Genomic DNA, 23,824 nt, shown 5'->3' on the forward strand with positions numbered 1-23,824 from the left:
AAAAAATTTGATTTGTCAGATCAGGAAACCTTATTTCAATCTTCAATCATCCAGTTAAGGTGATGACGATAGCCTCAACTTCCTGTTCTTAGCTGACAGGAGTGGAACCCAGTATTGTCCTCGGCTGAGAGGAGTGGAACCCAGTGTGGTTCTTGGCTGTTGTAGCCCCTCCACTTCAATTTGTTGTGTGTTCAGAGATGCCCTTCAGCACACCACTGGTTATCTAACTATTTGTGGCCTTTCTGTCAGCGTGATTGAGTCTGGACACACTTCACTGATTGACAGTTTTTTGTTTATCATACCAATCTCTGTGAACTTGAGAGACTGTAGTGCATGACAGTCAGTTGTTTCTGAGATGCTAGAACCAACATGTCTGGCACCAATAATCATACAATGGTCAAATTTGCTTGGATCACACATCTTCCCCATTCTAATGTTTGGTTGAACAACAACTGCACCTGTTGACCATGTGTCTGCATACATTATACATGACTATAAAGGTATCCCTACACACTCCGTGTGAAGGCTAATAAATATTTTTAACATGTTTAACATGATGCTCTGTTGCTCATAGCACTTCATACTAAATAGTAACAAGTAATTTTTTTTAAATATGATGATCATGAAAATGATATGTGTGTGCACTACTCACTGTGGGTTGGCAGGTTTAAAGTGAAACATGACCTATAAAGATTGTACTTAGTAAGTAGGAAAAAGCGTTGTATGTAGGCGCGTCGTGATTCTTGTCCTCTACAATTCTCCGTAGTTTACCGTCTCTTTCCCTCTGAATCCTTTAACCCTGATCCAAAAAAGATGGCGGAAGCACCTCCATGGCCCAGCCGGTTTTTCTGTCACAGATGTTCTGAAGAGATCAGCCCTCGCCCACCCGTAAGTAACCTTGTCAAGAAACAGTAACTGAAAATAGTCGATCAGAGTAGATATGTTGTCGTTAGTCTTAAACGGTTTTTGTTATTAGCATTTCTAGCTAACGCTTCAGAATAGCTAACACGTCTACAGCCACAGTTGGCTAGTAGCTAAGATGTACAGTCAGTACACTACGTTTCACGTCTTGCAACTGAGTGTTAGTGTTAGACAGTTGTCTTCGTTTGTTGGCTCGATAGGTACCTACTTAAAGCAATCTAACACTATCCTTTCCTGCCGGCTAGTTAACTTAAGGTATTTTTAGTTTTTCTGTCAGGCTAGCTAAATGACTAGATTATTGTATGTGCAAATCAGAATTTGTATTTATAAGAACGTATAAGTTATTCCTGTTTGCTTTTACTGTAGCTCATTCATTTAACTACCATCGTGAATGTGAGTTATATAGTTAGGATGTTAGTTAACTAGCTATAGATAGAAATCTGATAACATCGGACAAGCACTCTTATGAATGTCAGAATAGGCTCTTTCTTTTAATGATATTAGTTCGCGATACTAAGCAATGCAAAGGCTCGCGATGATTGCAGTTACGTCTGTATGAACTAGTCTATGAACGATTTGTAAGCTATTTCATTCAGTATCCAAACATCCTGTAGTAGGCCTTACCACATTAAGATGAACTGCACGCAGAGGCTGTGAATAGTTAGTCATGTGAAATGTTTCATTTCTCAAGGAAAGGTTTTATTGTAAACTTTTCCATGATCGCATTACAGTTTTCTCTAGAAAGGGTATGCACGAAGAGATTGGTTGTTCTTTTGCTAGCAGATTCCAGTGACGCAAAAGTATGTCTATATTGTTGAAATTCTACTGTCACTATGACAATGGCAGAGTGCATTCTATCTTGCTGTGTGTGCGCCATTCAGTAAGTTACACCAGAATAGCGGGCGCTGGAACAGTCTGTCATAGAGTACTAAAGGTGTCTTTCACAATGAAACCAGTTCATCAGTAGGCTTTTCACAGTTTGCTGGTAATTACAACTGAATAATGCTAAACACAATTCAAGTCTTTCATTTTTAAAAATTATTATTAATGATCTACTATTTTGTTATCAACCAGTCATTCTGTTCTCTTTCAATTTGGCTATATTGTTAGTTGAAAGAAGTGAATAGAGGTTCAATAGTTAATTTGCTACCTGTCTGTTGTAGATTGGATTCAGAGTTGACACCTAAAAGGGCATTGCAATGTTTGTTTGCAGGATTACACATGTCCTCGGTGTGAATCTGGCTTCATTGAGGAACTACTGGAGGAGAGAAGGTTTGTTAAATATGATGTCAGAGCTTTCTTTTGACATCCTTACTAAAATATTTAAACCAAAGCATCAATAGATTTACATCAGAAGTCACCCTGCCTAAAACCTCAAAGAGCAAGCATCAAAATATTTAAGCACAGTAGAAGGGAAACATTTCCTAGAAAGACTGTAGCTTAGAAAAGACTCTGGCAGGTGGCCAGTCCTCTCCTGGCTCTTCTGGATGAAGATAATGAGTACATGGCCATTTTCAGGCCAGATCGTTCAGCGGGATATTCAAGATGACCAGTGAGTCAAAAATATCTTCTCATCAGGACTAAATGTCAGTTGGCTTTTCATATCTGTGTGTTGAACAATGATCACAGTGGTTTTAATGGGCAATGAATCTCAACCTCCGAAGAAAAGCTAGAGGTTTTCATAAATAAGTGTAAGGAGGACTAGACAAACAGCAGCATAGTCTGTGGACTGCTACAGCAAGGAGTTGTCCGGAAGAATCTCGATCAGAAACACAACCAAGTGTACTTTGGGACAGGGACAACTAGGAGTTGTCAGGCCGGGTTGTCCTCAGGCATGGTTCACTTGGGCCAAGAGTGAGGCTGAGGCCTAGCAACCCAGTGCTAGCAACCCCGGAGAGAGAAGACAGGAGATATTACAGCAGACAGGACAGACTGTAGCCCCGTCGACCTATAGACTTTTGCGTATTATAATTGCAATATTTTAATAGCAATGAACTAGTAAAGGTGTAAGGTCTCACTTAGCCTTCAGAACAGCTTTTAGGGCATTGAGGAACTATCCTTTTGTGTGTCCATCTAACCCTGTTGGTCATTTTTGACCTGTGACCACTGTTCCTCTTTGCCAATGCAATCTGTGCATCTTCAGCATGTTCTGTCTGTATTTTTTGAGGTTTTTCCCGCTTGACACCTTGAATAATTGGACGCATTGAAATCACTCCCACTGAATGCAAGTGAAGGGAGTAATATGATCATTGTTTTTAGTTCTAGTCCAGCTTCTTCCAGATTATATTTATCACTGATGATTACACCAAATGTAGTCTTTCTCCCAAAAATTTGAGGCTAATTGTGTTTTTTTCTTCCTGTACAGCAGTGAAAATGGGTCCACATCTACCATCTCCAGTGGTGACCAGAACCAACAGCCTTTTGAGGTTTTTAAGCTTATTTGCTGTGCTTGTTGAGAAAAAGTCTGGACAATAGTACTGTTATCCTAGCAAACGTAAAATGACCTTCATCCGTTCTGTAAATATTTATTCAGGTGAAATCTGACCGGGTTCATGACTGACATTACATATTTCATTTATGTTGTTTGGAGAGGCTCGTATCCAGAGCAAATGACAGTAGTGAGAGCATGCTTATTTTCTTTCTGAATAGGTGTTTTAATTTGTGTTGACTATGCATTTTTGTGAAATGTCCTTTGCTTGTAGAATGTGGACCCTTCACAGATGTTTACATTTCCCTCGGGTTATGGGCAGTTTGCTCTGGGTGTCTTTGACGACACTTTTGAATTTGGAGCGGGCCTGGGCGGAGGAGGGACAGAGGACAGCCGCGATGCAGACAACCGGCGAGAACGGGAGATGGCGTCACGGCAGCGATACAGCGCCAGGCAACCTCGGGGCCGTCATGGTGTCCGGAGGCAGGTTGGGAGACAAGAGGGAGTCCCCACTTTAGAAGGGTAAGCTCCGTGGCTGGTGGGCCCTCTTCTATGGTTCGCACATATGTTTTGCGAGTTCTCAGGGAAGAGCTTGTGCCTTTTTGCTGGAATCTGTTAACTAGGCTTGTTGTCTATTTTATTTATTAACAAATATGAAACTAAGTCCGATTTCTGGATGCAGGAATAACCACGTTTTATTGTCCTCTTGTGTAGAATCATTCAGCAGCTAGTGAATGGAATAATTGCTCCTACGGCAATGCAAAATATTGGTGTGGGCCCCTGGTGAGTAAAGTTAGTCTCAAGATACTGGTTGCTATATGTGCTCCCTTGTTTGTGTGTAAAACTGGTCAGGTCTTCCAGCTGACATTTGTTCATATTCCTCTGAAGGGGTGTGCTTCACTCAAACCCTATGGATTACGCCTGGGGTGCCAATGGACTTGATGCAATCATTACACAGGTACCTAAGGACTGTAAACTAAACACATAATCTAACTAAATCAGCGGTTCCCAAGTGTTTCTGTTCCACTAAGGCCTAGTCTGCACAGGCCTTTTTTTGTTGTTTTTTAAACAGGTGTTTTTTCTATGCGTTTTGGCCTTTCGTCCACACGCACACTGTGTTTTAGGTCACTGAAAACAGACCTTTTGGAAAAACTCCTTCCTGGGTGAAGATATTCAGGGACTCAGTTTTCAGTGTTTACGTGTAGACTGGGAAAACTGAGATTTTGGCTTGTGATGTTAGTGTGCGCTGTTCTATCCTTTGTCTATATGAGGCGATTTTGTGCAATGGCAGATGTAGCCAAAATAGTGCTGGCTTTAATCTTGCAACAGGACTTCTTAGGCTACATGTTTACACAAATATACAGTTCCTTTCTCACTATGTTGAGGAGCAATGGGGTCAGAATGTGCTACGGAGGTCACTGCTACATCCAGCGCACACGCCATTGTTGTTAGCCTGCCAGAACCAGTAATAACAGTAATAAGGATTCTGATTGGCCAAAATGGCTTTAGGGTTAGGGTTATATGGTCGCCTTTTGGTTTGGCATGCTCTTTGACAGTGCTTGACCGTGTGTTTTCAAGTGGACAGAGTTTTATTTTATTAATTTTTTTAACTGCTTGTATGGAAGGGATTTTTTTAAGAATGAAGGAGAAAAAATCCTGTTTTAAAAAATACCCATGTATGTGTGGACTAGGCCTAAATCACTGTCAAAAACTCTTCTCTATAGTTCTCATTAAATATCTTACAGCAACAATGTTCTATTTTATCAGGGAAAGTTTTTAAAAAATTATACTGAACAAAAATACAAATGAAACGTACACAATTTATATATGGAAATATGAAATAAATAAATTGGCTGTAATCTATGGATTTCATTTGAATGGGAATATAGACTTGTGCAAATGGACACATTTCTAGTATGTTTAATTTTAGATTATGCAATGCTAGACCAACACTGTTAATGTGGTGTCTTATATTTGTGTTCAGTGATTATTACTGGAATTATTATGATTATTTTAAAGAAAGTACATGGCAAAAACGCAGTGACATTTTGTGAATGGGATTGGTACGTTTCCACTAACGGGTCAACCCTACATTCTGACCTGAGTGCTGTGTTCTACCACCCTTGGTCTTGGCGTCCTGTCCCAACAGAAGGGCAGTTCCCTCTCAGCCAAGTCACAGCTCTCGTCTGTCCCGTTGCCTCAACTGTACAACCAGCTACCCCTGGCCTACAAAACAGTCCTTTCCCAAACTCTCAAAACATCAGAAACTAAGAAAAATGGCTTCTAATGTCACCGTCTTCCCTGATGTCTAAGAGGAATCCACTAAGTCACTGGATAAAAGTGTCCTCTAAATGACTGAAATGTAAATGCAAGTTTGCAACTTAGGTTCTTTACCCTGAGATTATTCTATGGGCCAGAAGACACTAATCCATGGTTCGGTGTTTTTTAAACCACTGTTTTAAACTTCCGTTGTTAGTTAAAAACCTATTGAATGATGGTGATCTGCTGAACCACAAATACTGTATTTTATTTTTTTTGTGTCCCATAGTTACTAAATCAGTTTGAGAACACTGGCCCCCCTCCAGCTGACAGGGACAAAATCAAGAGCCTCCCCACAGTCCTAATCACACAGGAGCATGTAGGTGAGTGACATGAACACAGACGAAGTGCCTCACCATGGAGCCTGTCGATATGGGCTGGGCTTGTGACCTAGTTCCTTGTCTATGGAAATTGGTGCGTAATACAGATTGGAGGTGTCGTTGAACTTTTTTTGGGATTTCCAGGCTCTGATCTAGAATGTCCGGTGTGTAAAGAAGACTACAGTATTGGCGAAAACGTTAGGCAACTTCCATGTAATCATTTGTTTCACAATGATTGCATTGTACCCTGGCTCGAACAGGTAAGACCGTCACACTCGTGCCCCTCTTGTCCTGCAGTCATTTAATACGTTTCTATTAATTCTATTCTTAAATCAGAATAAAGTGGCATGTTTTTGTCAAATATACTTGTGGAGTGATGCTATATACCTTTTTTTTTTCTCTTGCGCTTTCAAGTACTGAATAAAAATCCAATGTGTTCTAGCCAACAGCTCTCATAGACTTTTTAAAAAAAAAAAATTGTTGACTTTTCTTTTTTATAGAGCAAAATTATTGCGCAATTTCAGTATGCCTAGGGCATAGTAACGGATGTTTCACCTTGGCACTGGGATTAAAATCAGCAACTCTTTTGGGATCTGGCCCAACACTATAACTACACCGTTTTCTGCCTGATGATATTACTCTGGATAAGAACATTAATTGTTTTTGTCAAACAGCAGCCAAGCTTATTCATGTGTTATTTTACCAAAATAAGAAACTGAATGTTTATTGTAAAGTAGTGTCAAACTCAAATGTGCACTCTTAACACCCTGCGAAGTTCATGATAACTTTAACTTTACAGATTAATAAACATCATGCTTCTAATAGGGGCACCATATTGCATACCATAGTGTTACAACAAGTTCTCTTCAATATTACATTATTAGGTATATGCGTACATAAAGTAATTTTAGCACATTTTTAAGTGTTCAAAAGAAAATGTGGACGTGTACTTGCCTGAAAGAGTAAGTAGGAAACATGGGTGCCAACACTGTTATCTTCACCCTCTGACCTTACTAGGGAAATGTATTGGGCTAGAATCATGGTTCGGTTAAGTGGTCCAAAACTGCTGATCCTGCTTATAATATCAGTGTTCTGGTGTTTGAAACCAAAGCTTTGTGAAGATGACTCATTACCGGTAAATAGTGAAGTATTTTGTGTTTTGTGCCCTGTGTGCTTTTCACAGCATGACACTTGTCCAGTGTGCAGGAAAAGCTTGAGTGGACAGAACACAGCCATGAATCCTCCAGGGCTATCAGGGATCAACTTTGCCTCTTCCTCTACACCCCCATCGTCCAGCTCAACCGGCAATGAGAACGCAGCCAACAACTCCTAATTATAAAAACCATTCCCCATACCGCCCTGGGAGCTGCCCCGCCTTGGCCACTGCTCTGACTGTCTTACCCCATAGAGTGGAGCTAATAGCACCCACCCAGCCTCCTGCACTGGAGCACTGACTCTCACTGGACTGGAGCCAGCGGGGATCCAGTGAAATGAAAGTCTGTGTGTCTGCCCAACTCGAGGCTCTCTTCGAGCCTTCAGGAATGCTCCTCCTCACTGGGTGGAAGGCTGGATTCGCGCCCCCCCCCCCCTTCTTGGGAAGGATATGGAGGATAGTAACTTTAGGAGGGTCCCTTTTCTGGATAACCTCATCATACAACAGGACGACAGTTAGTCCTGCATTCTGATTCTTGTCTTATCAGGATTGAGAGAGTTCTTATTTTACTTCCGGAGGTATGATTTGTAATACTTTAGCTGCACAGTGATTAAGACAAAGTGTGAGTGTACATTATATTTTTTATTTTTTTAAGTAGCATCCATATCTGTAAACCTAAAGGCCCTTTAAAGAGATTTTTAGGATAGAAGGAAGGCTGAGTATAGGACATGTTCTTGGTTTGGGTTTGCAGGTGTTTCGGTGGGTTGGAAACATCTATCACATTTGAAGTGTTTTGCTCAGAAAAACAACTGACCCTAAAACAATGTGATTTCACATTGAATTAACCCCAAATTGGTTTCTTACTGACTGAAGTTGCACTGGTACCATTGCTTTGACCTTTCAATTATAAAACAAACTACATTAGGCTTTGTCTTTTATTTTAGAATTTAACTGAATTAAGTCAAAGGTTACTGAAATCCCTTTAGGTATAGAAAGGATCTACATGGGGTGCATAAAACATTCTAATTCAACTTTTCCTTAATCAGTCACATATAATCAAAAAGACTTAGTGCATTTGGTTATTGTTTTACTTAAAAGCTGAAATCCATGGAAGTGAAACCACCAGGACACTGTTATTGTTATAAAAGCATTTCACAGAATTGATTGCTGGAAAGATAAGAAGGGTATACTAAAGAACCAGATCATTTGCCTAAATTCTGACAACTTTTGAGAAGGAAAAGCTTTATGACAAATGACCAAAAACACATCTAAGTGCAATGAGTGGAAGGTGTATTTTTTTTTTTTATGAACCAGAATAGTAGTGGTTATTTATGGTTGTTTATTCATGTTAGCTGACCATCTCTGACTCTGTGGTATACCCTCGACATGAGTATGTAGTAGGAGGCTCTAGGGTCCTGTGCTCAGTCGCATGAAATGGACGATAACAGATCTGGCACTGTTTTACCTTACGGAGATATCCACTTTAAAGTATGTTATGTAAGATTCATAATGAAATATAGATTTTAATATTCATTTGCTGATTATGTAAAACCCTTTACAAAACACCAACTGATGTGAAAATAAAAATGTTTGGATGCTTCTTTTCAAATGAATCGTTCTGTACTGGTGTGTAATTACACTTCTGTTATATAAATCATAAACGTTGAGTTGGAAGTCTTGTGCTCTGTAATTAAAACATTAATACAGATTACAATATATTCCCCACCAACTCCCAGTACTATCAGACCAATATCTTATTTCTTATAGGTTATCTAATGCTATGTTTACACAGCCAGCCCAATTATTATTTTTGTTAACAGTTGGTCATTTTACAAATAAATAAAATCAGATCTATGGGCAATTAGTAAGCAAAATATCACTAATTTCTGTTTGTCTTAAACAGCCTTTACAAAATTCAGCTGCTCTGTGAGTTATGCATTTGCTTGTGCCTACATTCGTTTGACACTAGGGGGGAGTATAATACAAAATTGCTACATTTTGTCACAAACCTACAATGTTAGTGCCTAAGACAGCAACAATTTATACTGTTCCAAATAATTCAAGCTGATTTTTTTGTGAACCTTTAGAAAGTCTTATTGCAAAATGGAGGTAACAAGTGTTTTGAAGGGCTATAATTTACTCCTGGTATTGTCTCCTATTGCCATATTTAGATAAATGACCTCATATCTCATTTATTACCCTAAGGACAAGGAGTACACTCACCAGAAGATAACACAATTAATTTATGATGAATTGCTAGCCAGAATTATTTTTTGTAAGACAAATCGTTGTGGCATGACCACAATTCTCTGATTAACTAAATAAACTTTACTTATAGTGCTAAATACAGCTGTTAGAATCTTGACTGGAACCAAAACAACCAAATCACATCACTTTGATACTACTCACTCTTCATTGGTTGCCTGTGATGGCTAGTTTTTTTTACGGTTAACAAGGCATTACATGGACTTGCTCCTACTTACCTGTCATGTAAGCCTATACTCTACGGTACTCTGATGCTGATCTCCTTATTGTACCTAGAATTTCTCAAAAATCCCTTAAAGCACCATTAATGTAGAATGAGCTGCCGATTCACAAGAGAGATCCAGACTCAGTATTAACCTTTAAGTCTTTACTAAAGTCTAATTTCTTCAGTAGGGACTATGATCAATTGTAGTCTGGCTCATGGGTGTGAAAGTTTATGGAAATGCACTAGATTTACAAACTATCCTTGCTGTCCATTCTCCACTGGAATATTCTCTCTCTAATTCTTTTATTGAGTTACTGGATTGCTCATTTGACCTCATGCTGTCCCTAACGCTTTTGCTAATGGAGTGCACTTTTTGTGGGTTATACTCGGCCCTGTCTCAGGGTGGTTTGCAGTTGGTTGGTGTCCTTTTGGTAGTCTGGTGCTCGACAAGTGGGTGGAGCTATTTCCTGCCTGGCTGGCCCTGTCTGAGTTTATCTTCATTGCCCACAACCCACTTGGTCGTCCCTGTAGGCCTACTTGTCCACTTTGTTGTGTAGATGATCTGGAGTCTGGCTACACCTATCAGTATTTATTGACCCACTGGTCATCTGAACATGCACAAAAATGTATGTGGCCTAAAAAGATCAAGTACTTTTCACCCGGCACAGCCAGAAGATGACTTGTCACCCCTCAGAGTCTGGCTCCGCACTAGGATTCTTGTTAGATTCTGACCCTGCAGGGATGTTTTCCTAGTTACCGTGCATCAATGTGTTGCTGCTTGGTCTTCCGTGTTTCATGTACCACCGCTTTTAGCCAATCACATTGAGGACTCGAACCGTCTGGTTTATAACAGACGATTGACCACAAACTACAGGGAGGCAGCAAGCCGTTAACATTTCCATACATAATAGTCCGTTAAATAAAAAATGTTAAATAAAATACAGACGACGTGCACTTATGAAAATGTCTCTTCACAGTCGCCATCGTCCTGTAGTTTTTCAATCTGTTTATATCCGTTTGAGGTAGCTCTGGGGTGGCAGGGAGTAACATATATCATTAATCATCTCTTCGTCACCTCGTCTCTGCTTCAAACAACACCTCACGATACAACAAATGCCGTTCAGAAACATAATGTTTGGCGGAAACGTGACGTGCAATCCTACAAGTTGGAACAATGCAAACGTTACATTGAACATTACACAATTTAGAATGTCTAGTGTCACGCCAAGATTAGATAGATGCGCTTAAGCGTCATATTACGCATACGTGTTGTACGTGCTAGTTTACGTCCTGGGCGCGTGAGAAGCAAGTAGAGGACGAAGGACTCGCTTGATGGTGGAGGAGATTCCAGCAAATAACCTGTTAGAACCATTTCGAATTCACAGTAAATATCTACAACAGGCAAGAAAATCGACGAAATGAAATTGCTGTGGGGTTTCTGTACCCTGATATTGTGCTTGTACCGAGGCAATGCCCTTGCAGGTAAGATGTGTATATATCTAGTTAGCTAACGTTCTTTAGCTTGACTAAGCTAACTAGTACAGTGTTAACTGAATTGCTAGCGAACAAGCTAACGTCCCCTAGCGCTTTTCAATTATTAATTTGAACCGTGCTCAAGTTTCATTCGAGAGCGACCGTCATATTTTCCAACGCTTTTTAAGTTTCTCTGGGTTTGCCATCTAGAGAATGAACACATGGTAAAGTTAATAATGTTAGGTAACTAACTTCAGTAGAGGCCTTACATTTTACATTCAGCTGCGTTACGTTCGTGTCGGTATCTAGGCTGGCTAGCCAGCGTTTTCTAGCTACTGTACAATTAGTATTATTGGTTGTTAAATCCCGTTGTTCTTGGGGTCACCTCGTTCTGTGGGACGACTCGTAGTCTTTAAAGCCAGATATACGTTTTAACCTGCTAATGTTAGCTATGTAGAGCCTAAATAACTATCTAGTTCTGGAAATAGTGTTGTTTGTAACACTGAAGAAAATCAGGTTGCTACATTTAGTAATCGAAGTCGGTTTCTACTGACTACCTAATTACATTTGTAACACCGCTTTTTTGTTTTTACCCGGTACACCTTATTGATGTTCGTAGTGGTCTTTAGAGGGCCAACGCGCTAATTATGTTTGAGTCACCTGCGCTCTTTAAACTGGTGTAGACATGTTTGTCTCAAATGTCGTTCCTTGTCTTAATACCACGTGCCCAGTGTCATAAATTACTGTTTCGTAAATATGTCCACACGAGAGTACGCCTGTTTTACCTCTATTTAGGACTGTTTTCGTACCTTTTTTTCCAAGTAGTACTTCATACTACCACATTTCAATTCACACCAAATATCACATTTGTTATTGCAATTGTCTTCAATTTGTTATACCAGAAATGACCAGAAATTGGGTTTACGAACTTGCAAAAACTGTAAAAAATAATATTAGATTAGTTTAATCTCATTAACATTCCAAGAAGTGCCTCAGCCATGCCAGTTTGTTACGCAACCTGGAGTGCTTGATAAGGCTTGCATGCAGTGCCCCATGCACCCATTGTTAATTTGGACTGTCTCTAAATTGGTTGTTGTATTAATTTATAGTACCGTGAAAAGATTATGAAACATCAAAGTCGTTTCTACAGTGCTTTATAGCATTGGTTTCCAAACTTTGTAATGCGGTCTCCTTTTCATCTTGTGAAATATTTTTTTTGCTTTTCCCAACAACTGTGGTATTCTAATCAGGTGGGTGTAGTTACTCATTGGTCAGTCTGAGAGAGGTCAGAGACACTGTCCTGTTAATATGGGTCGTGTGAATGACTGTATTTAAAAATATATATATTTCTACAGTTTGAAAAGGCAAGACGGTCTTTAGGCAATTTCAACTTTTGCAAACCAAAGGGTAGATTTGTATCATGGTGAGAATGTGTAAAAGAGGGAACCTTAAGAAATTGCTTACTGAGCTTTGAAGCAGTGGTTGTGCATTGATAAGTCATAATGGAACTTAACGGGCATTTCCTGAGGAATGTGGGAGTTGTAGTAAATGGAGAGGACCAATTTGTGGTCCCATTAGTTGGTGGATAATGAAATACTGACAGTGTATCAATGCTGACATTGTTTGGTAAATGGCAGCTGCAATGACTGCAACCATAAGCTTCCAGTAACTTCTATTTACATTCAGTCACTTGGAGTTTGTAAAATACCTTCCATAAATGTTTCCCATTGTAGAGTACAGGCCTATTTAAAAACCCTGAATTTTCGTATTACTTCCCCCAAATATTTGGTTGAGTGTAACCATGTTTTTGCTGTCAGTCACACGTCAGGTTATAACAATGCTTAAAAAACAATAAGGAGATTGAGTAGAGATGTCCTTTTTCTTTGGGTTTTTGATTCTTTGAAATGGAGTTTGACCAATTGTGATTTTGTTTTCAACACTGAGAGACCAAAAGTCGACAACGCCTGTTAGTCTTTTATTCAACCACTAATTGTAAATGCATGTCAGGTAGCTTAGTGGGTCTTGTCAAATAATAGATTTTTCCCTGGAGAATAATGTTATATAGCCTAATGTTGCTATCAATTGATGTAATCATCTGTTTAGATAATACTGCTTTCTGACTAATTTAAGAGAACATACTTAAAATGTAATTTTATACTATGTAGAACTCCAGGAAATTTGCTTCAAAACTAACATCAAACCCAAATCGGTGTGGCACATTACAGTAGGTAATTTTGGCCTTTAGAGGGGGCGTACAAATGTTTCTGAAGAAACAGAATGGGCCCTGTTATGGCACAATCAGATCAGGACAAGTAATTACATTTCACTCCTGCTACGTCGTGAGCTAATCTTTAGGTCATAAAGTTAGTTCTAGAACACGGGTTGGTGAACTCAAGCAGGTCTTGAGTTCATAATTACCTAGCCAGCTTGCCTCTTTATCCACAAAGTTAGCCTGTTAACCAAATTGGTCAATAGTTTTTCAGTTAGTTATAGCCATTTGGTTAAAACCGTTTGTTATTCTAAGAAGCTAATATTGTCCTTGCGGTTAAGTTGATGTTATTAGAAGCTGATAGCAGTTGCAAAAATTGCAATCAATGCATACTAGCTGACCACTTTTTCCCTTAGCAGCAGTACACAGTACAGAAGTTTTTCAGATGCCGGCCTGGGACCATCTGGTATGGCAGGTATTCATCTATGATCCAGTGATGTGTTAATACAAAACTTAAGTACTTCCGCTTTAAAATACGAGTGTGATTGTTTATGCAAAACGTAGAACATTTATGAAATGTGGTATTATCTGGGAGTCTGTACGCACCTACAACTTCTAAATTGTAAGTTGATTGTCCAGCCTACCCATTTTCTGTCAATGTAATTGGTAGTTAGGTTACACTAAAATCTGACCATGCAACTCCAACTGAATTCTCCTACTGCACTATCATTCTCAATATCAGTCTAAGACTTTGTGTGGATGTTTTCTTAGGTGACGTCAAAAACATCTGCACAAAACAAAATCATCGTCAATTACATTTTTAGTCAGTGTCTAAGCCAATTACACGTCACTTTACCCACCTCTGTTCTGGCTCTAGCCAAGCCATTGTTTTTGAGACCAATAAGATTATACCTATTTGAGCTGTGGATTGTGATCCTTTTCCCTTAAAACTGTATTGTCTTGACCACTAATCCATGCAACAGGCCTTTGTCCTTTTGCTGTGAGGATGTAGTCGGCATCACGAGTTCTGTGCCTAGTGATACCGGAGCTGCCTATATGGCCTTCCAAACAGAATGTTTATCCCAGCCCTGTTGGACCTTCTGGCAGGTTAAACAAAGTTTGATACAAGCCAGAAATAGTAATTGCCTAATTTAGAAATGATTTTCATTCAGGCATGAGTCTATATTTACTTGAGTTTTTTTCTGTTCAGCATTTCCAATGAAGGTGACCTTTTGTAATAGAAAATGGATCCCGCCACCCTGAGCTATAAGGTCACATGATATTTAAAGTCATGAGCGTTTGCCTCCATCACAATTCACATCTGATTCAGTTAATGGCCACATACTGTGTTTAACAAAGAGTATGGGGTGTTTCTCGGTACATGGTTGTGTATTATTTGCTTCAAACATGGGGATTCCTGAGTTTGATCACAAGCTGTTCTCATCATTGATCTCCAGGGTTGTTTATGCAACTGTTCGGTTTGAAGCGCTGCACAGGTTTTGTTGTCCTGTGTTGATTTTAGGACTGTTTGTGGTATTCAATAGGAATGTCCCTACATGGGGCTAATACAACAGTGCTTTCCTTGTATGTAATTCATCTGGGTCCTCATGGGCAATAAATCTTCACCCATGTCCTCAGTGTCAAATTCTGATTAGTGAGTACGCCCTACACTTGGTGCAAATAAAACGACAGGAACTTCACTGTCTCCAACATAGTTCCATTATCACTCATCTGCTTGGCCTATTTTTGCTTTTTGTGATTCATTTCACACAATTCTTTAGTTGAACTTCATGAAATGTCTGGTTTTATCCATGTCTTTTGCTTTTAATGTTTCATTTAACTTTTCTTTATCCATGGAGGGTTTGAGTATCAAATACTCAATCCATTTGTAATGAAGTTATTTGCTTCAATTTGATACTCAAACCTATACTCTCTATATGCCTTCTTATGTGTTCTATTAACCTATTCTTTTTCTTTTTTTGCCTGCTTGTCTTGCATCACACTTTACTATCACCTCATGAAATTGACTAATGTGCTTAAACCAATCCAAACCCAACCTATATCAATATGGTCCAAAAAACTTCAATCAATCCTCCCCTCCTCACAATGGCCTGTTTAGCTGGCTATATTAAGTCGCCCCTATCCCAGATGAAACTCATTGAGCAAAGTGCGGAGCTGCACTGTGAGGTGACGGGGGACCCCATTCCCGAGGTGCAGTGGTGGTTCATAGAAGCTGATGAGCTCGACGAGACCATGACACAGCTGTTTGACGGTGCGCGGGAAGACCGGGTCGCGATCAATGCCACCTACATCCAGCATGCCACCAGCACCATTCACCTTTTGAACCTCACGCTCAATGACTCGGGCACGTACGAGTGCCGCGCCTCCAACGACCCAGACCGCAATGAGCTGAAGAAGTCACCCAAAATCAAGTGGATCCGCTCACAGGCTAACGTTATAGTGTTTGAATGTGAGTGAAAGGAGTTGGTGGTGCCTGCATACAGGCATCAACTCCCTGTAGAGAGGACAGCGTTCGGTCCAGTTCTTGTCTCACACCCTCCTCTGCCCTGTCTTGTCCCGACTCCCGTCACCCTCCCCTTACTATGACCATGTGACATCCAGTAGTGAAGAGGGCAAAACTCACCACTGATTAGCCCCCCCCACCCCACCTCCGATGAGTCCTGCCTACTGTAGCACCACCCTCACTGTCATGTCTTTCTGTTGACCTCCATTTTAATGCTTACATCCTTTTTAATTCATAATACTGGTTATGCGGGACGAACTGCCAAATGGCTGCATCTAATTTTTCAGTCATGCAATTCTTTTATAAGGAGTCAGATGATGGCGTGGTTATTTTCTTGTTGGGTTCCATTAGGTGTGCTACAGTAACAGAAGATGGAAACCCTTTTGGAATGATTTTCAGCCATAGGGTGCAGTTCTACCTGAGGTTCCAGTATTATGATATTATTTGATTTCTCCAACTGAACCAAACCAATAATCGTCCCTATTCTTTCATCTTCTCTGGCACTAAAACTCCAACCTTATACCATACCTTGCTGGTTTCTGCTTGTTTTGATCAGTTGCTTATCCTTGTGGTCTCCTCCTAGATTAACATCCCACTTTAACTGCTCCTTTCTCTTGTTTTGAACTCTTGGTTTAGACAGGCCTCTCATTAAGGTGGGATTAATTATTTTCCTCTGAAGTACTGTGCTGCCATTTATATTGTACTGTTCTTGGCTTAATTCAATTTTGTTAATAAACATAAACATTTTGATAAACTAGCTAAATAATTTAAATGCAGTTTTATGCCCTGAGCTCTGTCATTGAGGTCTTATCCTTCTCAACATGTTGATACGATATGTTCCTTGTAGTTTGAATATCTTTGATTTCAGCTGTTTTGTCCTAGAGAGGACATCTGGTAATTATGGCAAACTATAGTAATGTCTTCCAAGCTTACTTAATGTTTTCACATCAAAGGATTGCTCATTGATTGTTGTGGTGTGTTTGTTTACAGATCCCTTAATTGTGACTCAACCTATGGAGGTGCGCAACGAGACCTCTGCCATTCTCTCATGCAACCTCACCAACCCCCTGTCCACCGTCAAGGGCCATTACTGGATGAAGAATGACAAAGTGATTGACGGGACCAAGCAGGACTCTAATGCTCTCTATACCGAGCTCAAGTAAGTGGCAGGCAGAATGTGTCTGCATGGCTACTTGGTCTGTTTGATCCACCTAATGGATGGGACTCCCCTTGAGCTATGAAATGATTTATCGGGGTTGAAGTTGCTGATTTGACATTGCGCATTTGTCCTCATTCTGGAAGCTGGCAGTCATTGGTCTTCTTCCTTACATGGATATTATTTGAATGTAATATACTATGAACAACCCTGTTTCCAAAAAAGTTGGGACTCTGCGTAAAATGCAAATATAAATAGAATGCAATGATGTGCAGGTCATCTATTCCTATATTTATTTGAAAATAGTACAAAGACCACATCAAATGTTGAAACTGAGAAATGTTATTGTTTAGGGAAAATACATGCTCATTTTTAGTTTCAAAAAAAGTTGGTACTCAGTAAATGTAGTCTCTTTGTTATACTCATCTCAGCGATATAATGGCAGACACTGATATTTATGCTGGTGGTGTGACTGCCCACACTCTAAAAACACTGTAGCTCAAGCCCATAGGCTAATTACAGTCACATGCTTTGACAGAATGTGGAGTCCTGTGAGCAGATACAAAACAGATGTAAAGTTTTTCTTAACTTAAAGCATACATTTATGATATTAACACATCAGAAAAGCTCTGTGCTTTGCATGGTTTTACAGTCAAAGGGTCTTCTTTACTGGGATGTTAGAAATTGTTTGAGTAGGCTTTCTTTTAAAAATGTGTGTTTGGCACCTTTAGGGCTTACATGTGGCATTTTCTTCTCCATTAGCTTAGTTAGAATAGATTCTCGTTCCGGTGGAGTGTATGTGTGCGTCTTCCTCTCTGATCCTGAGGTTAAGAATGCCATTGAAGTCAAGAGTAAGTCATTATATTTAACTTTTTATAAATATGGTTGCATGTAATTTTTATCCATTTTCTTTCTACATTGTAGTATCTGAGTAAGGCAGTGTGAGGTCTAAATAGCCTTTTTGTTTGTAATAAGGCAGATGAGGGTGTTCATTGGCGCTGTCCCATACATTTATTGCAACTGTGTGTTTGTCACTAGCTGTTCCTGATGTCTCTGCCTACAAGCATTCAGAGTACGGGAACGAGAAGGACAAGGGGGTGATGGTGTGTGTCAGCCATGGATACCCCCTCCCCACTGACTGGAAGTGGTACAAACAGGTTGACAGTGGTGATAAAATGGTATGCTTTACTAAGACGTACGGTCTGTTAGAAGTCAGTTATGATTCAAGCCACACTAATGCCTTGTGCACTTCTGCTATCCAACTACAATAGTTGAAACAAATAATCTGCTCTAGAAAGAGTCTCTGGGTGTAATGTCTCTGGGTGTAATGTCTCTGGGTGTAATGTCTCTGGGTGTAATGTCTCTGGGTGTAATGTCTCTGGGTGTAATGTCTCTGGGTGTAATGTCTCTGGGTGTTCTCAGGCCATAACCAATGGCACCGACAGGTATACGATCAAGAGCACTCCTAACAGGACCACTCTGACCATTGAAGACTTGGACATTGATAACGACATGGGTGACTACATTTGCTACGGCGAAAACGACATCGGCCAAGCCTCTGACAAGATCTACCTGCGCGTCCGCAGCCGCCTGGCAGCCCTTTGGCCCTTCCTGGGCATTGTGGCCGAGGTGATCATCCTGGTCACCATCATCTTCATCTACGAGAAGAGGAGAAAGCCAGATGAGATCAACGACGGTACGTTCTTGTTTTGTCGCTTGTTTCTGAAGGGTTAGGGAACTAGCACAACTTGCCTTGGCAATGTTTGGCTGTGAGTGTTTGCTGCCCTCCAGTGGCTGGACATAGTTTAAAATGCACTGTCATTTTCCTAAGATTGCTGTGCATTAGCTGCCATTTTAATGTCTCAAAGGTTTGCCTTTTCTTTGGATGTAGCAGGTTTTCTATTATGTAAGTGGTCGTCTTGATAATCAGTAAGTGTGCTGTTAGTTCCATTCAATCTAAACAAGTTGGTGTACTATTAGTACAGTTTTTTTATTTTTATTTTTATTTCTCTGTTCGCTGCTGCTTTTGCGTTTTGGTAAGTTGTCAAAACTGCATGTCAGACTGAAGTGATTGACCTGGGATGACGTAACCGCAACGCTATGGGGTTTGAATGCATTGCTTTCATAGGCTAATGAGGAACTCTTCCACTGGTTTTGGTATTGGACTAACTTTCAGTGACATTTTCAGACTTTTCTGAACTTTAAAGTGGAATGTCAATTTTTCTGCCTAATCCATGGTTCTGTTTTCTTTAAACAGCCATCGCAACCTAAAGCTTGTAAATCTGTGGAAGTATTTAGGGTGTGTGATTATTATTATTTTTATTGCCGAACCATCTCAAAGTGGCAGTGTGTAAAATTGCACTGTAATATCAGATTATATCCATAAAGCTACAATATTGTGTTAACAGATGGTTTTGGGTGCGTCCTAAAAGGCAGGATTTCTATTGGTCAGTTGTCAAATGGAATAGGTGCACCGTACTTCTACATCTGCATCACAGAGGTGGTTATTTTATCAAACCCATAAATGAACAGTGGAAGACGGGCTCCGTTTTCAAGATGTCTTTTCTAGTCAGAAAAATTGTGGTGGAAATTGTACCATCTTAATTACTCTGAAACATCTTTAACCCTAAGTGGTCAGTGAAATAAAACACGGTTTTATTGTAAAAAATAAGTCTATCACTTCTTTCTGCATGCAATGACACTAGATCGCTAGTTACGTTTGGACTTCTATAAATTATAAACTCAGAAAAATGACCAACTTTTTCCCAAAAACTCAAGAACACCCCCATATTATATCATATTTATAATACATATGATGTATTATGGTTCAAAACATCATATATAGTGATGTACACCCTTGTAATCCCTATTATTGTCTACACATTAGCCTTTCTAAGATGCGTGGTCAATGACATTGCCTGGTGAAAAGTTTTCTTCCTGCAGGCTGTGGTTCCCATAGCAACCCAAACTATACACAGACAACCCAAATTATACACGGAACGCTTAACAAAAGTGGCTACAAATAATATACCATTGAAACAGGATGATTATGGCGATTCAATTTTCATAAATATTTATGCACATGAGCACGGTCCGCGGATCGCGACCTGGGAGTGTTAAAGCAGCAGTTACCCTAATTTTACAATCTTCAACTTTATTTCGGTAGATTTGGCTTGATTTTTGTAAACTCGTTCCAAACATGTACCTATTTACAGAGATCTGTTTTGCTCACATATATATATTTTTTTAATTCTCCTACCAAAGCACATTTTCTCTACTGCCCAAATTTACTGCCTGGTACTACAAATTCAGTTGCCGTCTATATTACGAGCATTCTCATAGCAAGCAAAAACTTTTGAAGTGAGGACAAGGCGCTGTCTGTGCGTCAACCATTTCTCTCCTGACAGTTAAAATCTTCCACCAGGTAACCAATTAATTAGTAAGATTGACGCTAGTTGTTTGCGCTGTTGCGTCTTACTACCTCAGGAACAGAATCTTTATTGCGATTTCATTCACGTTTCTCATTGATAATACATTTTTCCCATTGATAACATACACTTTGGGACAAACGTTTAAAAATTCCGCTACGTGTCATAATGTCTTCAGAGTTTTTATACACTTGAAATGTATAGAGCCCTAGAACGTTCTACCTGCCAATTCCAGTATCTCTGCTTATGCAGATTTGAACTGCGCGTGGATTCACTGCTGTTGGTAATAGATGTGGTGACATATTTTTAGACAGTTGCCGTGTCTGATTCTCCATGGAAATTGACAATAGAAAATCGAATATCCTCTGAATACCCAGACGTTACCTTGTTTGATTGGGAAATGCCTTTTGAATGCAAACTGCTGTTTCCATGTGGAAGCTAGGTGAAATTCAGAGAATAAGTACTACATTATATTAAAATGCCATCAAACCAGATATGAAGTAAATGCTCACACTGTTTATATCATTTTGATTTATTTTAATAAAAAAGATCTAATGGCTGCTTAAAGATCTAAACCATGGATTAGTTTCTCTTGTCCTGTGGACGTTCAGTGTGGGGAACCATCTAGGCTACATTTGTATGCCCGTCAATCAATATTTTCTTTGTCATGCTACTGTAAGGGTCAGGGAAGTAATGTGGTTTATATAGAGATGGAGGAGATGGGTTTAATGTCATGGTTTCGTGTTGGAAACTCTTAAGGATTTTGGGTTTAAAATGTGTGCACAGCAGTATGACATCATAGTGTTGACTTCCTGGATACAGATATCAACAATGTTTTGTATGTAAGCAGGAAGTTTACTCGCTATTTGAATATTGTCTTGCATGACAAATGCATTTTGATCTCCATGCATGATGGCTTTTATTAACAGGGATATCATGTCATTGATCTTGTGCGTTGCCTGAGTGCGCCTAGTCTTGTATTTGTAGATTCTGGTTAGTCCCATTTTTATCTTCAGTATGAATTGCTTCCGTTTTCACTTACCATTTTTGATTCAATGGATATTTTTCCTTTTTGGATGCCCTTTCTGCGTGCTTGAGTAATGTCCATAACTCACTTCTTAAAAATGTGTATTTTATTGTAAGTAGGTGATCACTGCTTATTGTAAATGGCAGCACATTCTTGGTTTTTATTTTGCGTCATTGGCTTAATTGACAGTCACATGACTCGTTTATGGCTTGCTTGCTTACTAAAAGAAATGCTTGTCCCTGTTTCTTGCATTCTGTGGAAAAGCATGCCTTTTCTGTCTGGCTTTCATAAGGAGAATGTCTCACACCCTGACTGTCTCTTACCAATTCAGCTGTTGACTTACCATCTGTTCTCTTGTCCTTATGCTGCTGTGTAGATGAAGACTCAGGATCTGCTCCACTGTGAGTAGCTACACATTTCACACTGACATCCAAACAACGCTATTCTGGTTCATGATGCAATTATCTAAATGATAGAATTGTATTTCAATTACTGTAAAATAAGTCTGTTATTGTTACAACGCTAGGATTGTGTCATGCTTTTCTGCTTCCAAGCTTTGGAGGCAGAAAAGTCAGCATTGGCTTTTAGTTTTTGTCCTGCAGTGCTAAAATCTGTGACACAGGTTGTAGATGGTGTCACAGAATCCAGTTCTGTTTAGGGACGTCGTATGTGGAAGTGGAAATTCTCTGCCTTGTAAACAAATCACATTTTTAAAGACAAACATGTCTTACATGGGATTCTCATTCCTTCTGAATGGCCATTTCACTCTGTAATACATTTTCCCCCTATGTAAACGAGTGCAATTAAAGTGACTAATTTCTGAATGTCTTGTAGGAAAAGCAATGCTGCCGCAAACCACAAGAACAGGGATGTCAGGCAAAGGAACTCAAACTGAGAGGTGTGTATGCTTTTGAATCAATTTATAAGATGTGCCTTTTACAGATGTATTTATTCTGATTGCAAACTCAAAGCCATAACTCTTGTGGTAAAGCTTTCATTTGTCTGATTATCAATCTCTCTCCTTTTAGCCTAACGGCCATCTTCTAGGATCCATGAAGTCCATTGGGTTGCTGAGTGCCACCAGATTTAGTGCACCCTGCTAATTCCAATGTGTTTATGTCCTGAGAAATGGAATGACTTTCTTCTCGCTTCTACTTCTCTCAATATTGTGCCGCCAGGGAACATTTAGTTTTTAAAAACAAATGCATGTATTTTATTGCTGTCCTAGATGTTTGTTCACAGTGTAAACTATTACTGTGGTATAATCTGTTTTTGTATGTGTGGATGCAAAAAATTATTAAAGCAGCCTTTTCTTTTTTTTTTTACCTCCACATTGTAGACAGTTCAGAAGCCGTATGTTGCATTAATCTGATTAGTACAGTATTGTGACTGGGTGTGTACAATTGAAGTTAAAGTATGTTGCCATATTGAATTGTTAGACCTGTAATTTATTTTGCCTATTAGTAACCAAGAAAGTAGATTTAACAACACTGTAAACTGTACCAACTTGCACAATCTAAATAAAGATATTTGATTTTAAGAAATGTCTTCTGTTGTTGCTGGATTAATGTGCAAGTTATTTTTCCAATGAGGCAGTTTTAATGTTGAAGACTATCCCCATGTAACTGCCTTGGATTTTCATTGCCAATGGGTTTGTACAGTGGTGTGGTCCAGGTAATTGGCATGACCATGCAGGCTGCAAGAACTCCAAGCAATGTCAGACCTATGCGTTGTTAATGATGGGCAGTGAAGTGAATGTACTAATGTCGTTTTGGAGTATGTGTATTTTTGTATTGCTTTTAGTTTTACTCCACTACATTCTTAAAAACATTTTAATCTCAAACAATTTCATTTGAACTGCTTTAGCAGGACAGGGACGTGGTCCAACTCAAGCAGTCAAGAGAAGCTTCCTGTCGATCACTGGTGCACTCATTAAACGATAATGCTAATTGTTTGAACGTGGTTCAACCAAGGAGAACATTTCCTCAGCTCTGTATTGAAATGTTTGTTGGCTAGTTGGGTATTTCATTTAATGATTATATTAAACGTGGTTCAACCAATGGTTAACAAGTTGAAGGTGTCCGAGTTGGGATAATAACGTAGACGTGTTGCAATGTGCCACCTGCCCATAAATCTAATATTCAGTCATTTAACAGGCGCTTTGATCCACAGCGACTTACGAGAACGGTCATTGCTGTCAAGTGTTATTTTGTTTTTAAGTATAAGTGCCTTTCTCAAAGGCCCAACACGTTTCCTCTGGACTGTAGTCTATATAAGCGTTTGTTTGCTGGCTAGATATTTGTTTTAATTATTAGTGTAATATTAAATGTACTTAATGTATTTGTAAAACTACTTTTAGACTTGTTTTCAATTAATGTGTTTGTCACTTTTAATGT

General features: G+C 39.4%; 2 protein-coding genes across 5 annotated transcripts; both read left to right on the forward strand.

Annotated features, from left to right (window-relative positions):
* The first annotated feature begins 779 nt into the window (after window positions 1-779).
* Window positions 780-8,754, forward strand: LOC105011532 (E3 ubiquitin-protein ligase RNF126). Of its 2 annotated transcripts, none has more exons than XM_010871617.4 (9): window positions 780-888; window positions 2,135-2,193; window positions 3,287-3,347; window positions 3,624-3,871; window positions 4,064-4,132; window positions 4,238-4,307; window positions 5,898-5,991; window positions 6,133-6,248; window positions 7,172-8,754. In XM_010871617.4, the coding sequence occupies exons 1-9, from the start codon at window positions 814-816 to the stop codon at window positions 7,319-7,321; spliced, it is 942 nt and encodes a 313-aa protein (XP_010869919.2). In that variant the 5' UTR covers window positions 780-813; the 3' UTR covers window positions 7,322-8,754. The 2 variants fall into 2 exon arrangements, with proteins under 2 accessions (XP_010869919.2, XP_028977672.1); XM_029121839.2 differs by having other exon boundaries at window positions 3,672-3,871.
* A 2,128-nt stretch (window positions 8,755-10,882) lies between these two features.
* Window positions 10,883-22,968, forward strand: bsg (basigin). 3 transcript variants are annotated; one of them, XM_010871619.4, is made up of 9 exons: window positions 10,883-11,093; window positions 15,413-15,763; window positions 16,808-16,976; window positions 17,736-17,824; window positions 18,012-18,151; window positions 18,396-18,669; window positions 21,811-21,829; window positions 22,263-22,326; window positions 22,457-22,968. In XM_010871619.4, exons 1-8 carry the CDS (start codon window positions 11,030-11,032, stop codon window positions 22,321-22,323), a joined length of 1,167 nt encoding a protein of 388 aa, XP_010869921.3. In that variant the 5' UTR covers window positions 10,883-11,029; the 3' UTR covers window positions 22,324-22,326; window positions 22,457-22,968. The 3 variants fall into 3 exon arrangements, with proteins under 3 accessions (XP_010869921.3, XP_010869920.3, XP_019904893.1); XM_010871618.4 differs by having other exon boundaries at window positions 10,884-11,093; window positions 21,805-21,829; XM_020049334.2 differs by lacking the exon at window positions 15,413-15,763 and having other exon boundaries at window positions 10,887-11,093; window positions 21,805-21,829; window positions 22,457-22,842.
* The last annotated feature ends 856 nt before the right edge of the window (window positions 22,969-23,824 follow it).

The sequence above is a fragment of the Esox lucius genome, chromosome 8, assembly GCF_011004845.1.
Source record: "Esox lucius isolate fEsoLuc1 chromosome 8, fEsoLuc1.pri, whole genome shotgun sequence".
In the NCBI taxonomy this organism is placed as follows: Eukaryota; Metazoa; Chordata; class Actinopteri; order Esociformes; family Esocidae; genus Esox; species Esox lucius.

Coding starts and splice junctions, on each gene's coding strand:
- LOC105011532 (XM_010871617.4), top strand. CDS start 814: ATGGCGGAAGCACCTCCATGGCCCAGCCGGTTTTTCTGTCACAGATGT. Junction 4,133..4,237: donor AATATTGGTGTGGGCCCCTG/GTGAGTAAAGTT, acceptor ATTCCTCTGAAG/GGGTGTGCTTCACTCAAACC. Junction 6,249..7,171: donor TTGTACCCTGGCTCGAACAG/GTAAGACCGTCA, acceptor TGCTTTTCACAG/CATGACACTTGTCCAGTGTG.
- bsg (XM_010871618.4), top strand. CDS start 11,030: ATGAAATTGCTGTGGGGTTTCTGTACCCTGATATTGTGCTTGTACCGA. Junction 17,825..18,011: donor GAATGCCATTGAAGTCAAGA/GTAAGTCATTAT, acceptor GTTTGTCACTAG/CTGTTCCTGATGTCTCTGCC. Junction 18,152..18,395: donor TTGACAGTGGTGATAAAATG/GTATGCTTTACT, acceptor GGGTGTTCTCAG/GCCATAACCAATGGCACCGA.